A 14,053-nucleotide genomic window follows, 5' to 3' on the forward strand; every position below is an offset into this window, starting at 1 on the left:
CCTCCGAGTCACTGGAGAGACTCAGAGACCTCGGACTACTGTCGTCGCTGACATTTCCTTCTGACTCCTCCCCTCGCTCTCCGTTTCCTGCCTCTCCAGTGACTCTTCTCCTGAACCCCTGACAGCACCGCAGCCCCATAGTCGCCATTGACTGGACTTAACCATCCAGGGGTCCTTTACCTTACAACTCCTATCATTCCTTGCCAGCAAAACTGCAGCCCAAAACTTCCTGAGGGTGTCAGATCCCGGAAGGCAGCTTAAGACAAACAGAGAGTTGGGCATAGGGCAGGGGTTGGCAAGGTTTATCTTGCCTGGGCTGGATTGGTCCCGCGGAGATTCCTCTGCTTGCGTCTGCGTAGATGTGATTTCTAGCGCCATGGAAGCAAGTACCCACACAGTGCTGCACCGGTTTAGCACAGCGTGCAAGCAGGCAGCTCGGTACAGGGGCGGCTCATGGGCCAGTCAAATGACCTCCGTGGGCTGCTTCCGACCCATGGGCCTTAGGTTGCTGACCTCTGGCGTAGGGGCTGGACTTGAAAAATGAGGTGTGGAGGGAGATGGGGACTTTGGGGCAGGTAACTCGTTAATTGATCTCTTATTCGTAATTCCTTTTTTCCTCAGCTATTAGCCAAATTTTATTTTTCTTTAATAGTTGGTGGGAACAAATGAAGATTTCCAAGAGCAGCTAGCAGAGACAATGCTTAAGGAAAAAGAAGATTTTAAAATAAATATGTAAGTGGTGAGAGAACTTAAATTTCTCTCAAATCTGGAAACTACCCTTTTGAAAGATACTAGTTTTTTGTTCTCCTTTCTGTTTTGAGGTTACTATGGAACACCATTGTTCTACGGTAGTGAACTGTTTTCTACTGCAAGGTTGTTATGATGGTGGAGAAAGTGTTATGTTCTAAAACCAGCAGAATCTTACAACCCATTAATGGCCCTTGCAATACTGAGTTCTTGATTTTATTCATACATGTAGGAGCTCAGTTGGTTAGAGCAGCAAGGCTGCAGGCTCGATTCGCATATAGGATGGCTGCACATTCCTGCATTGCAGGTGGTTGGACTAGATGATCCTCAGGGTCCCTTCCAATTTTACAATTCTATGTTTCTGTGTCTGTTTTCTGGGGCACAGTTCACTTTGGACTCGGCAGTGGTAGATACTCTCTTCAGTTTGGAGAGCCTAAAGTGTCTAGCCTTCACTAATGTAATAGTGCTGTTGCATTGTTCAGCAGCTTGTAGAGTTAACACAGGCTTCCTTGGCCCTCCAGATTTTTTTAGACTACAATTCCCATCATCCCTGACCACTGGTCCTGCTAGCTAGGGATCATGGGAGTTGTAGGGCAAAAAACATCTGAAGGGCTGAGATTGAGGAAGCCTGAATTAACATATTCAGACTTTAGAGAGAGCCATTTAAAACTGCAACTGGCTTGATCTCTTAGGTTCAGTTAGATGTTCTATAAGATTTCTATCTTCCTGCTTGAAGTGGTTTAGTTGAATGAATCTGTGTTTGTGATATCTTTCCCCCCCTTCCTATAAAGCTTTAGGTTAAATCTATCTGTTTTGTAGCCTTAACTAAAAATGCACCTTGGTTTCTTTTAGCCACTTGACAAGGTCTCTACCTTTACCTGCAGAGAGAGATCACATCCGGCCTCGAATTGATCTGATTGTTTTTATGATTAATGTAAAAAGCAAATACAGGTATGTGCAGGAAAGATGGGTATGAAGGAAGTTCTTCTTTTAAAAATGTTAATGTCAGTGTGGCTAGAGTGTTGGGTATGGATGTGGCAAACAAAGACAGAGATGCCTTGATAGCCATGAAGCTCACAGATTAGTGTTGCACAACTTCTATATTTCACCTGCAGCTATCACACTGGGTGCTTTTTTATTTGTTTTTCAACCAGTTTTAAGGATATTGAATCTTCACTGCTACATGTAGATGCCAACTTTTTCCTTGGAAAAGTGTGCTTTCTGGTCATAGGTGGTATGTATAAAATACATTTCTTCCACGTTTTATTCTTCAAATGTTTTTCGCTAATTGTTTAAAGCTTTTAAAGCATCCTAGCTACAACTTTATTGTGTAGCTGATGCATTGCCCCAAATGTAACAGGATTCCATCTGAATTTTGCTGTTGACATTGTTTTCATCCTCTTCAGTCCTCAAAATGGTGCACTCCTGCTTCGTTATTAAGAGATGACTTGAACCATTTTTAAAAATACAAGTTTGATCTTCTGTAGTGGGTCCGATATCCAAATTGTGGTCTACATCCACTAAAAGACTAATGTTACACAATTATACTAGAAAGCATTGGCTTTAATGTTTGAAGGTTTTTGTTTTTTAAAAAAATATTTTTCGTATTTGAATGCACACTGAAAATAAACATGCATAAATCACAAGAAAAATACTGTTGTATCAGGAAAAACAGGACTGAACATATATTTCTTTTTGTTCTCTTTCCTAGCATGTGAAATGAATCAAATCAGTGTGGACGTGGACACTGTCTTGAAGCTGGCAGATTGTTACTGCAGCCCTGTTCTATTCTGTGAACTGAAAGTAAGAATTCTTGGGGTTTTTGCTGTGTGATTTATTTTTTTACTGTAGTGTGCACCAATACTGCAAATTTGTATCTTATCCGGGCTTGTACACTTCTTGTTCCATTCTCAGCTACTGTGGCCATTGGCACCGGCCATGACTAAAAGGATGTGGAGAGAGGTATGGGTCTGGAAAACCTAGAATGATAAACCAGAGAGATAAACAGCTAATTGTCAACGTTGTTTGACCAGGGGTCCACAGTTCCTTACTCACTGAGCTAAAATTGTGGTCATCGGGTGTTTCTTTTGTCCTAAGCATGTACTGTGTGCCTGGGTCAAGGAAGCACACCACCAACCTTTCTGCAAAAAGCATGCCAGAGAGCTTGCTAATTTGTTCTATGGTCCTTGGCAACATATCAGTCAAACAACATCTGCCCCCTCCCCCCCAATCCTAGGAGAAGACGGGTGGATCACCGGACAACTGCTAGGATGGTCCTGTCCATCTATTCAGCTCCAATGCTGGGGAAAGGCAGGATGCTGCTTTAATCCAGTTATCCTTTAATTCCTTCCTTTCTTGCTCTCAGTTATGGTTGTGTTAGCAAACCAGGTCTCAAATACAGGCATGTTTGCACTCACCATTTTTAGGTGGGACATGGCTCATCTCTTCTTGCTTGGTTTAGAACTCCATCTGTTGTAGAACTGGAGTTGATGCTTGTTTTATTTACCCGGGACATTGTTCAGATACTTTCTGTATTGCAGTCTACCTCCTTTTGACTTCTAGCACACTGGGACAACTCCAGGCTAAGTATGAGTGGGGTAGTCCTATCTTTTAGGTTTGGTTTTAGTGACCTTTTGGTTTTTATCAGTTATATGAAGCAAATGTATATTGATGACTGTTTCTGTCTCAGCATCGGCCTTAGCTTCCTTACAACTATTAGATTTCTCTCTCTCCCTCTTTTAGTGTGAGAGTACCAGGATTTCCACAGCTCGACAGCTGCTCCGGATGCTGCAAATATGTGCTGGTCACGGGTCAGGAGTTTCTGCACTCTCCTTCAGTTCGTTAATGGGAAGTTACATTGATTACTCCAGTATCATGGAATAAAGTTTTCTATTTTTCACTTATCAGTGATTTCTGGGTGAACTAAAAAACTAAAAATGATGCCACATGTCATTTATAGTTAATAATGATACGTGTGCGTGTGTTTGTGTGTGTTTCAGAAATAAAGTTTAAATAATAAATAATACTGAATAGAAGACAGGGGCACTAGAAGCAGAGATTACATAGCTTCAAAATAGCCAAATTGGTCCAAGGACTGAGAAGCCACCTTTTGGGCTTTCTAGATAAGCATCTTTGGTTTATCCAGTATGTCTGTATGGCCTTGTGAGGGGTTTCCAATACTCTGTGTTTTGAAACTAATCAGACAGTCAAATGGCCAGCAAGTCAACGTGGAAAGGCAATTAAATGTAAATCTATGTTGTGCTTCCAGAACTAATTGATGGGACAAGGCTTTTAATTCCAGAAATTCAGCTGCAGGTTGGCAACTACAGTTAAGTGGAAGAATTGCTTCTGAATTCTAATACAAGCATAAAATGGTGCAAGTGTCTCTTACATGCCTGTGCATTTATGCTGGTGTCTAGTAGACTCTTAGCAATTATGCTTTGTTGAGTAAAGCAGAGCCTTAATGACAATCTGCGCAAAAAGAGGATGGGTAACTTGACCAGCCCTAGAACATTAATGACCTTTTTGATGGATAGGCACACACAGTCCAGTCAGATTGTAAAACACATCTGTTGTTTGTGCTAGTTAAAAATAGGTCTCCAGAATATAGTACTGACAGCAAAGTAGGTCATATCAGTCTAGTATCAGAGTATGGGTAGACTGAGCATGAAGAGACATGTTAAGTTGAACATCGAGTAGTTGGGAAGAAGCTGCAAATAGCACAGCTCTTTTTACTATAGTACTCCTGTCCCTTCCCTGGTGGGTTAGTTTTCCTACCCAAGTTCTGAGATTAATTATCCTTATTATGGATAGTTTTAGAAACATTGCTACTTCAGTGGCAAATGAAGGCTTGCCTTTTTGTTCTTGAGAGCAGGATGGTGTGCAACATATGCTTACATATGTGGTGTGTATGAAAAGGTAAACATTACTATATTACGGTCTTGATTGTGGAAAATATTTGTAGCTTAAATTCATGCAATATGGAAAATAGAGACTACTTTATTTATTATTGCTGCATTTTGATATCACCATACTTGGTCTGGAGAACAGCTGAAGGGAAGCGAGAACTATTTCAAATGTAATTAATTTCATACATGATATACATCTGCACAGCTATAAAGAAAAATGTAAATCGTGTGACCCAGTGGCCCTGAAATGCAAGAGGCTGCCTGTGCTGTTTCCTTGTACTGTATGTAGCTAGTGTTTTTTCCTTTGTGATTCCTTGCAGTTGTCAGTGTAACCACAAGATGGTAGCAAGACCTTTGTTAAATACCAATCATGTTCAGAAGCTTTAGGGCTAGGCTAAGCTTCCTGCTACTTATAAAACCACTGTATGTGTTGGGTATCGGATCCAGGAAACAGAATTCCTAAATACAGCATTAAAGAGCAGTTCACAAATAAATGTTTAAAGTTACAATTTCCATTTTGCTTTTATTTCACTGCTGGCTTGAATGGTACAAAAGCCATGGCAGCTAATTGGGTTTGGTCAATTATCAGTGCTAATTGGTAATTTGCTGTTATCACACTTATGTCTAAAAGGAAAATCCCATCTACTTCTTGTTAAAATGCCAAACGATTCTATCTGATTGATGGAAGCAGTAAGGTATTTGACTTGTTTACCACATCTCTTTAAATGAACCTTTTCTCATGATGGATGGTAACTTACACAAAGATTAAACAGCTGATGACAGCTTTTTGGCCTGACATGTTTCATATATTTTTCTTTAGGAATTGCAGCAACAAGCTTAAAGGTCACTACACTACATCAAGTACTATGCCATCAGCAGTTCAGCCATAAATATCGGCACTACTGGTCTAGGTTTGCCTTCATGGTTTGTAATGTGTAAGGAGCCTATATGAGGCAAGCTCTTTAAATAAAATCTTTAATCACTAGTTCAATAAATTTTGTGCCTCTATACTATAGTAAGAGGGAAGAGCAACACATTCCTGCCTTGCTTTTCAAATCTAGAATGTAGGCTTAGGTTAGTGGCGCTGTGGATTAAGCCACAGAGCCTAGGGCTTACCGATCAGAAGGTCAGTGGTTTGAATCCCTGCTATGGCATGAGCTCTCGTTGCTTGGTCCCTGCTCCTGCCAACCTAGCAGTTCGAAAGCACCTCAAAGTGCAAGTAATTGGGAATGGTATGTAAGCCACACGGGTGGCACTGTGGGTTAAACCACAGAGCCTAAGGCTTGCCGATCAGAAGGTGGGCGATTCAAATCCCCGTGACGGGGTGAGCTCCCGTTGCTCTGTCCCAGCTCCTGCCAACCTAGCAGTTCAAAAGCACCTCAAAGTGCAAGTAGATAAATAGGTACCGCTCCAGCGGGAAGGTAAACGCCGTTTCCGTGTGCTGCTCTGGTTCACCAGAAGTGGCTTATTCATGCTGGCCACATGACCCGGAAGCTGTACGCCGGTTCCCTTGGCCAACAAAGCAAGATGAGCGCCGCAACCCCAGAGTCGGTCACGACTGGACCTAATGGTCAGGGGTCCCTTTACCTTTAATGTTTAAGGGCTTGAACGGATTCCAATAAGAAGAGGAGGAGGTGTTTGGATTTGATATCCTGCTTTATCACTACCCGAAGGAGTCTCAAAGTGGCTAACATTCTCCTATCCCTTCCTCCCCCACAACAAACACTCTGAGGTGAGTGGGGCTGAGAGACTTCAAAGAAGTGTGACTGGCCCAAGGTCACCCAGCAGCTGCATGTGGAAGAGCGGAGACGCGAACCCGGTTCCCCAGATTATGAGACTACCGCTCTTAACCACTACACCACACTTCCCAAGCTTTTATTTGACATTTATTTTTAAAAGCTGCTGCTTTTACTTCTGGACCAGTTCCCATTTCTAACAGATTTATATTGTTTGCTTCTCTTCTGAAAATGGAAATTCTACTTTCCTGAACTGGAACATATCCGGGAGGTCTCCACCCCACCCCAGTTGAGTGAGAACTTGAGTCAGAACTCTTTTCTTGATTCAACATGAAACCCTAGATTGCGAAGGCAATCTATTGTTTGGGTGTCCATCTAGCACCTGACCACTGATGGGGCCCTCACCAAGGTGTCTAGATAAGGATGGATATGAGCAACTCTGGAGATGAGCTGCCACCGCCATCAGTATCTTCATGACAATCCTTGGTGTCACCAAGAGGCTTAAGGGTAAAACTCGGTACTGGTAGAGGTTGTTGTAGAAAGCACCAGTGACGGGCTGAGAGCACCATGGAGATATGCCTCAGAAAGGTCTGTGGAGGCCATCCAGTCTCCCTTTCTTAGTGCCTCTGATGAACCACATCGTCTCCATTTAGAAATGATTTGTTTTCTTGTACTATTACTGTTTTTTATTTTTGTTTATTACCTTCTCTTCACCCTAAGGTCACAGGGCAGGTTACAACATTTAAAACTATTATTAAACACTAGTTTTGCCACTTTAGGTCCAAAATAACCCAAACGGCCCTGTGCTTCTGAGACGCTAAGAAAAAGAATTATTAGACCCCAGACCTCTCTTGAGGGGGGAACAGATGCTATTGCATTTATCTTCACTAGGTGTTGAATAGCCCTCATGTAATTTGGATGCTTCGCAAATTGCCATGATCAAGGGGTAGGGACATAATGATAACGAAGCATGCTCTCAAATGGAATTGCATACACCTCATTCAGCATCAGATGTTTTCTCCCTGACTGGACTAATCATGGTCAGGTGGAAGAAGACTTCTGGCCACCCTTATGGAATCAGGAGGCTTTGAAATTTGAGGGTCTAGACAAAGGTAAGAGAGAAGCCTTGCCTTGGGCTAAGAAAGAAGGCTATAAGGGTTGGAAGTCTTCCTTTTTTGGTCAACCCTGCCCAACAATTTTCTCCAGCGATTTTTCTTCATTCAGACCTCGTTGGGGGAGGCAGGAAAAGAGTGGTGGTCAAAGAGTGGGACACACACACATACCCAGCACCTGTTAGAGAGGAAGAATCAGCTGAGGGTGTCCCATCACCAGTGAATTGCAGAATCCTATGTGCCTTAGGATAAAACTTCAAGAGAAAAGACAATGTTGCTCCTCAGACAACAACCCCTCTTCCACTACAACTTTAGATTGTGACTGGTTCAAATCAGACAGTTCTCCTCCGGTGCCCATGACAGAAAGAATCCCCACTTGTACTGAGGGACCCCCAGACATGTGGATGCCAATGTCAGCATTGCCTGCTCCTGAGTAATGGCAACAGAAGCAGACCTTTTAGCCCTCTAGTCTAGAACTTTTGGAGGACAGCTGGTCTCTAGAGTGAGAAGATATCGAGACATGAACCAAAGGGAGAATCCTCTACCCCTCCCATGAGCTAGAACTGCAAGAATTCACTCCTGTGGTGCTTGGAATCCTTGTGAGAAGAATTTGTGCACTTTGCTGTGCACTTACATTGACTATTGTGCTCAGACCATGATAAGGATATTTCCTTAGATATAAATTTCTCAAGAAAGAAGCAGGGGAAAAGGCAGGAGGTTGAAAGAAAGAGGATACCTGTTGCTGCCACTGTAGACACTGGGAGAAGCTGAGATCACATGCCCATGAAAGCCAATTGTATCTGCAACAGAATCATTTTGAGTCAGACGTTTCATCATCCCCTGAGAGGTGAAGGGCCGCCTCTGTCATTTCAGCAGGGGTAGCCATTAATCCTGTCCCACAAAAGCACAGAAGAAATTGGTGGGAATGTTGGTAATGAGTACTCATGCCAACGAAGGAACCCCCTCAACCAGACACGCTGTGTGGTTATGAAAGGCAAATGAAATAGACAGAACCAGCAGGTGAAAAATGCGGTGTAGGGGAGATGTACAAGAGAATTATGTAGCAAATTACACCTCTGCAATGGCACACTGAAGACCCTGTAGGAAAGGACATGGCCACCTGTTGGCAGTCCCACTTAATAGAGTAAGTGTGAGACCCCGATGCAGCCTTGCTCCACACCAGCTCTGAATGGGCAGGGGTCCCAAAAGATTTATGTAATGCACTTAGCACCCCTGTGCAGAGAGTAGGAATGGCCAGCTATAGATGAGAAAAGGAACACCTACATTCCAGGTGCTGAACTCCCTTTCAAAGGCAGTCCTGCTTGAGATGGTGAGTGTGGGACTTGCCAAATCCAGCAACAAGCCCTAGACCTGGCTCAAATGGGGTCCCCGCTTGCTTGAGTAATTATGGGCCCATTGCTGAGAAAAAAGAAAGTGCTATGAGCTCTTAGTAATGGCAGGTCCACTCAATGCAGTAGTGCACGAATGGCCACATGCAAAGTGCCCAGGGACCAGTCAGTCAGGGTTAGAAGAAACCTTCCCCCAGCCTCCAAGTGCTGGGAAAAGAACCACAAGAACAGGGGAAACCCCAGCACAAATGGGGAAATACAAAGATATCTTTTTAAGTCCTTTTGCTGACTGAGATAGGTGGGGGAACACAAAAACACCTCATAACTTAAAGGGAAGAGGATACAAAGTCACAAAACAGTTCAAAAAGTTGGAGATTTTAGAGCAAAACAGAGACCCAACCTTTCATGCTTGAACCGTGGGAAGGATGGTAGGGCAACTCCTGAATCTAGAGGAGGAGGCAAAAGTCTTTGAAGATCCTGCCTGTTGTGTCCAGAGGGAGGTGGCATCTTATTGAGAGAACATCTTCCAACTCAATCTGGTAAATACTGGGTTCTCGTCATGGCCTGTGTTGTTGGTATTTTTTTTTTTCATTGTTGCTATCATTGCTGTTTTTTATATTCTAGAACAGGGGTCAGCAAAGTTTTTCAGAAGGAGGCCGTTCCACTTTCCCTCAGACCTTGTGGGGGGCTGGACTATATTTTGAAGGGGGGGGGGGAGGAACGAATTCCTATGCCCCACAAGTAACTCAGAGATGCATTTAAAATAAAAGCACACATTCTGCTCATGTAAAAACACGCTGATTCCCGGACCATCCACGGGCTGGATTTAGAAGGCGATTGGGCCGGATCCGGCCCCTGGGCCTTAGTTTGCCTACCCACGTTAGAAGATATGGGATAAAGCACAGCTGCTGAAATTGTGCTCCCCGTCCCCCAGAAAAAAAAGGTTATTTAGGTCAAGTTGACATGAAGCAAGTATCCTGATTTTTAAAAAGGGGTTTAATCACTAGAACAGTCACATTATGATTCCACTGTTAAAAGCACATGGGCAGGGTTATTATGCAAGCGCACGTGTGAAATTTTAAAATCTGAATAGCTAGCTTGTACTTCATGCCTTGGTATAGTAGCAATCCATTAGAGACTTAGTGGCCCGTCCTAATGGCTTTATTAATAAGTAAGTCGCAAAGAATTCAGCAGGACTTTCATCTTGGTAGGACTGCAAGCGTATGTATACTTATCACTGGAATTTTCTTAGGGTTAGAACTGGGCTGTAAGTGTGCTTGAGATTATAACCCAAAAGAGAAATGTAAAAATACAGATAATATATATTCCACTTGATATTCTGTGCAATGCTGATGCTTACATCTTGTCTTCATCGCAGGGCCTAAAATGGTGAACATTGACTATATCGGGCATGACTAACCTCTTTCAGGCTGAGGACCATTTTGATTCATGGTTAAGAGTGGGTATGGATAATTATTTTATCTTCTTTGTGTGTGTGTTTCTTAAAAGGGCAAATTTGGGTTGGGGTCACAATCATTTTTGCATCACAGAATCAGAATTGGGAACCCACAAGAGCATTCTTTTTTAAAACAACAACAACAAAACCACCTATTTTTTAAAATTGATGAGCATTTTACACAAAAAACATTTTGGTGTCACGGTGGGAGACCCATAGCAGCAATCAAAGTAAGAAATATTCCCCTCCCCCCATATTTGTGAATGCAGTCTGTAGGTAAACCACCCTTGTCAACATAATGTATGGCCAACTGATTGTCCATGGTTGATTGCTTAGTTCCCAGTGAAAATGCCACTTTTCACAGAAGCATAGTGTTTCCTATGGGGCTTTTGAACCATGTGTTGGAATCTGTGTTCGACCAAGCTGATAAAGCTCATCTTCCTCCGCCTGAGTCCTTCAGAATCGCCCTCCGACGTGATTAACAACCTGAGCCTCTGATAAGGCTCCAGGCACATCCCCCATTCAGCAGAGAATCAAAACAGCACGGGGAAGTGATGAGATAGGTATGAGCTACATGCTAGTTTTTATTACTAAGCTACGCAGACAGAAAGAAATATACATCCTCTCTCTGTGAGAGCAGAGAGCAACTGAAAAACAAAGGAACAGGAAACCAGTAACATCACATCCGTCTCCTGTCTTCCGTGAGACTTCCAATAGCCTGGAATGTCTCTGGAATGTAAACAGAGTCTTGTGACTCCAAGAGCACTGCACAGTGGCAACACACAGAAACTAACACCACGCACCCCTAAGCCAGAATCCTGGGAATAGCAGTGACTTATTTCAAAGTGATGCTGCTTTCAACCTAGGAGTGCCTTTCTGTGAGAAAGCTCCCTAGTGCTGATTGACAGCTACAATATTGCTGTTGGAAGAACCATAGCTCAGGAGTAGTACACATGTTTAGCAAGCAAACGGTCTCATCCCCAGCATCTCCAGAAATGGCTGGGAAAGACTCTGAACCTCTGGGGTGATGCATTTTGACATTATGGGGTAGACAATACTGAGCTAGAGGGACTCACAATGTCCCTTATGTACCGCCTTGTAACAGCAAAATGACCTTAAGGGTAAAATAAGACTACAGGAAGTTAGCATGCAGAGAAGCCAGCCTATTGAGCCATGCTGAGGGAGATTTCAGTCTCTCTCTACCTTTCCTTCTATTTCCATAGCATGGAACTGCCAAGTCACTAGGTGGGTGGAAATTTATAGGCAGCAACTTCACCAGGTAGAGCAGTAATCCAAACTAAAGCAGTCTTATGAGATGTGACACATAGCCCAGAAAGGGAAAGGGGAACAAGGAAAAAAGGCCTCCTTCTCTCTGGCAAACTTGCTAAACTCTGTACCAAAACCATCAAGAGGGGTGGGGTGGGGGAGCTGCAAAATGAGCAAACTCTGAGCCTTAGTAACAGCCAGCATTTCTCCCACTGAGTGATACAACAGACTGGGGAAGAGCATCCTAGGGGAGCTGGCTGGAAATCGTGTTACTAAAGCTGTTTAAAACTTGACTCGACAAGAGCCCTGGAGAACAATATGTAGAGAATAATTCTGCACATTAGCCAGAGGTGATTGCGCATGGGAAACAAACATGACCTACTCTGCTAGACCGTGTCTTTTCCCATCTCTTAATTCCTTTGATTTTTATGCCGCTCGACATAATAGCACAGGGTACTTAGTCACCTCCTTCCCAAGAGTGCAGGGAAGATTAATTAGCCAATGTCCATGCAATGCTTTGAAGATGAAAAATGCTAGATTCAGGCAATGCTCTTTCTGTTGAACTTGCTGGAGGACAGAAGCATGTTCCAAGTGCTTCTGTTCTGTCGGGTTTCGCATGCTGAATTTCAAATGCAGGGAGGAAGGAACAAAATAATCAGTGGCCAGACTAGGAAAGCATTATAAGGAAGAATTAATTTATGGTGGTTTGTGTCTAAGTATTCTCCTGCACAGGGAGTTCTGTTCATGGACAGAACAGAAGCAAAGGGACAAAGGCATTGCATGATATTTCTAAAATGATGTGAAATCAGTACACTCCCTATTTTGGATGTCAGTCTCAAAGTACAATCACGATTAATGGCACACATCCTGCAGGCAGTTGGTACATTACTGAGAGCAGAGAGGTGGAAGTAGGAAGCCCTTAATGAAATCCATGATGGGGTCACCCCACACTGACCAACTTTAGTCAAATTGTGTGTGTGTCCCTCATAAGCTTCGCAAAATGGTGCCCTACCCCCTCTGGTAAGTTGAGCACTGCCTGCCAGTTCAGCTGTGTGCATGGAAAGGGATCAGCATAGAGTTCATTGAAGGACACAGGCAAAAGCCACCTTAGAGCCTGCTCCAGTCAAATTTCCCTTCCCTACACCCCACAGGTCTGTCTACCACCAACGTCTTGAAATGTGTGATATAAATAATTGTAATAAACAGAACCTTTCCCCCAGCTTTCCCTTGGGTATGCATACACTGCTGCATTCTGGCCATCTCTTTCCAATGGAAGAGCTATGCATATGTCTGCCCAACATCTCTCTAGAGCCCCAGCCTGCAATTTACTTATGCGAGAATGCCAGCAATGTGCAAAATGCTGAGGAGAAGAGGGATACCTGAATTAACAGGGAGACAGACAGAAGTCCCCTGTTATGCATAATGTGGCCTGGCATAAGCACTGTGCACCGAGATAAGGAGACAGAGAAGGTGCAGCTATACCAGGGTTTGTATACAAAGTTGGCAACAACAACAACAAAAATGTAGGGGTGGGGGGAATTCCTGCTCTATTCATGAAGTAGCATTTTCATTGTAGGAAAAAGAGAAGTTTGATAGGAAACAGAAACTTATTTAGATGGTTGGCATGCTTTAAGGCTCTTTTAAAAAACGCAACCCAATTCTGCTCTATTTATACTGTCTGCTTAAAGCGTCCCTGACAGGATGGGTGAAAAATGTGCTGATCTTAAACGAAAGACGGATTCAAAACCAGGTCAGTAACAAATACCTGCATCTCAACTCAGGGCAAGTTTGGCTTCTTTCCAAAACAGATCCTAGATAGATTAAGGGCAGATCCACACTACACAATGAAAGCATATTCAGTGTGCATTTGAAGCGCGTTCTTTCCCTTCAAAGAATCCTAGGAGCTGTCGTTTCCTACCATTTCTAGCACCTTTAACAAACTACAATTCCCAGGACTCTGGGAGAAGTCATGTGCTTTAAACAGAATTTAAAGGTGCAGTGTGGATTTACCCTAAAGATCAGCTCACACTGTCTTGTTTATGGATGGTCCTTTCTTCCCAGCCGATTTGTGCATTGTGCAACTGGGAGTTGTTGTACACTTGGTGTAAGCGCAATCATGCATTGACTCTTTGATTCATGTTGTGGAATGTAAAGCCACTGATATTCCAAGCTGGGTGCAAGATCCTTGTGAACTTTCCTTAATAGAGGAAGATGCACACTACTGTGTGAAAATTGTGTAACTCGGATTAGTTTTTCCAAGTGCACGATGCAGGGCTTGCTGTACTCTAATGTTTGTGCATCCAAAACTCTTGTTGTTGCTACTGAGCTGCTTTGATAGAAGCCCCTATTGGAAGTGGGATTTTTAGAAGGTTGGGTACATATCAATGGGAAGGTCCGCACCACTGAAGCAAATAGTTCAGGTTTAATCCTTTTCTGAATATACATTTCTGCAGAGAAAATACTGACGACTGAATGTGTG

At 43.2% G+C, this 14,053-nt stretch overlaps 1 protein-coding gene across 1 annotated transcript in view; it reads left to right on the plus strand.

The window, feature by feature from the left end:
- CENPM (centromere protein M) overlaps window positions 1-5,164 on the plus strand; it is a 7,048-nt gene extending 1,884 nt beyond the window's left edge. The window contains exons 2-6 of the mRNA XM_083400357.1: window positions 653-732; window positions 1,600-1,698; window positions 1,902-1,981; window positions 2,459-2,550; window positions 3,490-5,164. Of these exons, the coding sequence (XP_083256483.1) occupies window positions 653-732; window positions 1,600-1,698; window positions 1,902-1,981; window positions 2,459-2,550; window positions 3,490-3,630 (492 nt within the window). The 3' untranslated portion in view covers window positions 3,631-5,164. The remainder of the gene's footprint in view (window positions 1-652; window positions 733-1,599; window positions 1,699-1,901; window positions 1,982-2,458; window positions 2,551-3,489) is intronic.
- Window positions 5,165-14,053: the final 8,889 nt, after the last annotated feature.

Source organism: Podarcis tiliguerta (assembly GCF_965153285.1).
Source record: "Podarcis tiliguerta genome assembly, chromosome: 10".
NCBI lineage: Eukaryota > Metazoa > Chordata > Lepidosauria > Squamata > Lacertidae > Podarcis > Podarcis tiliguerta.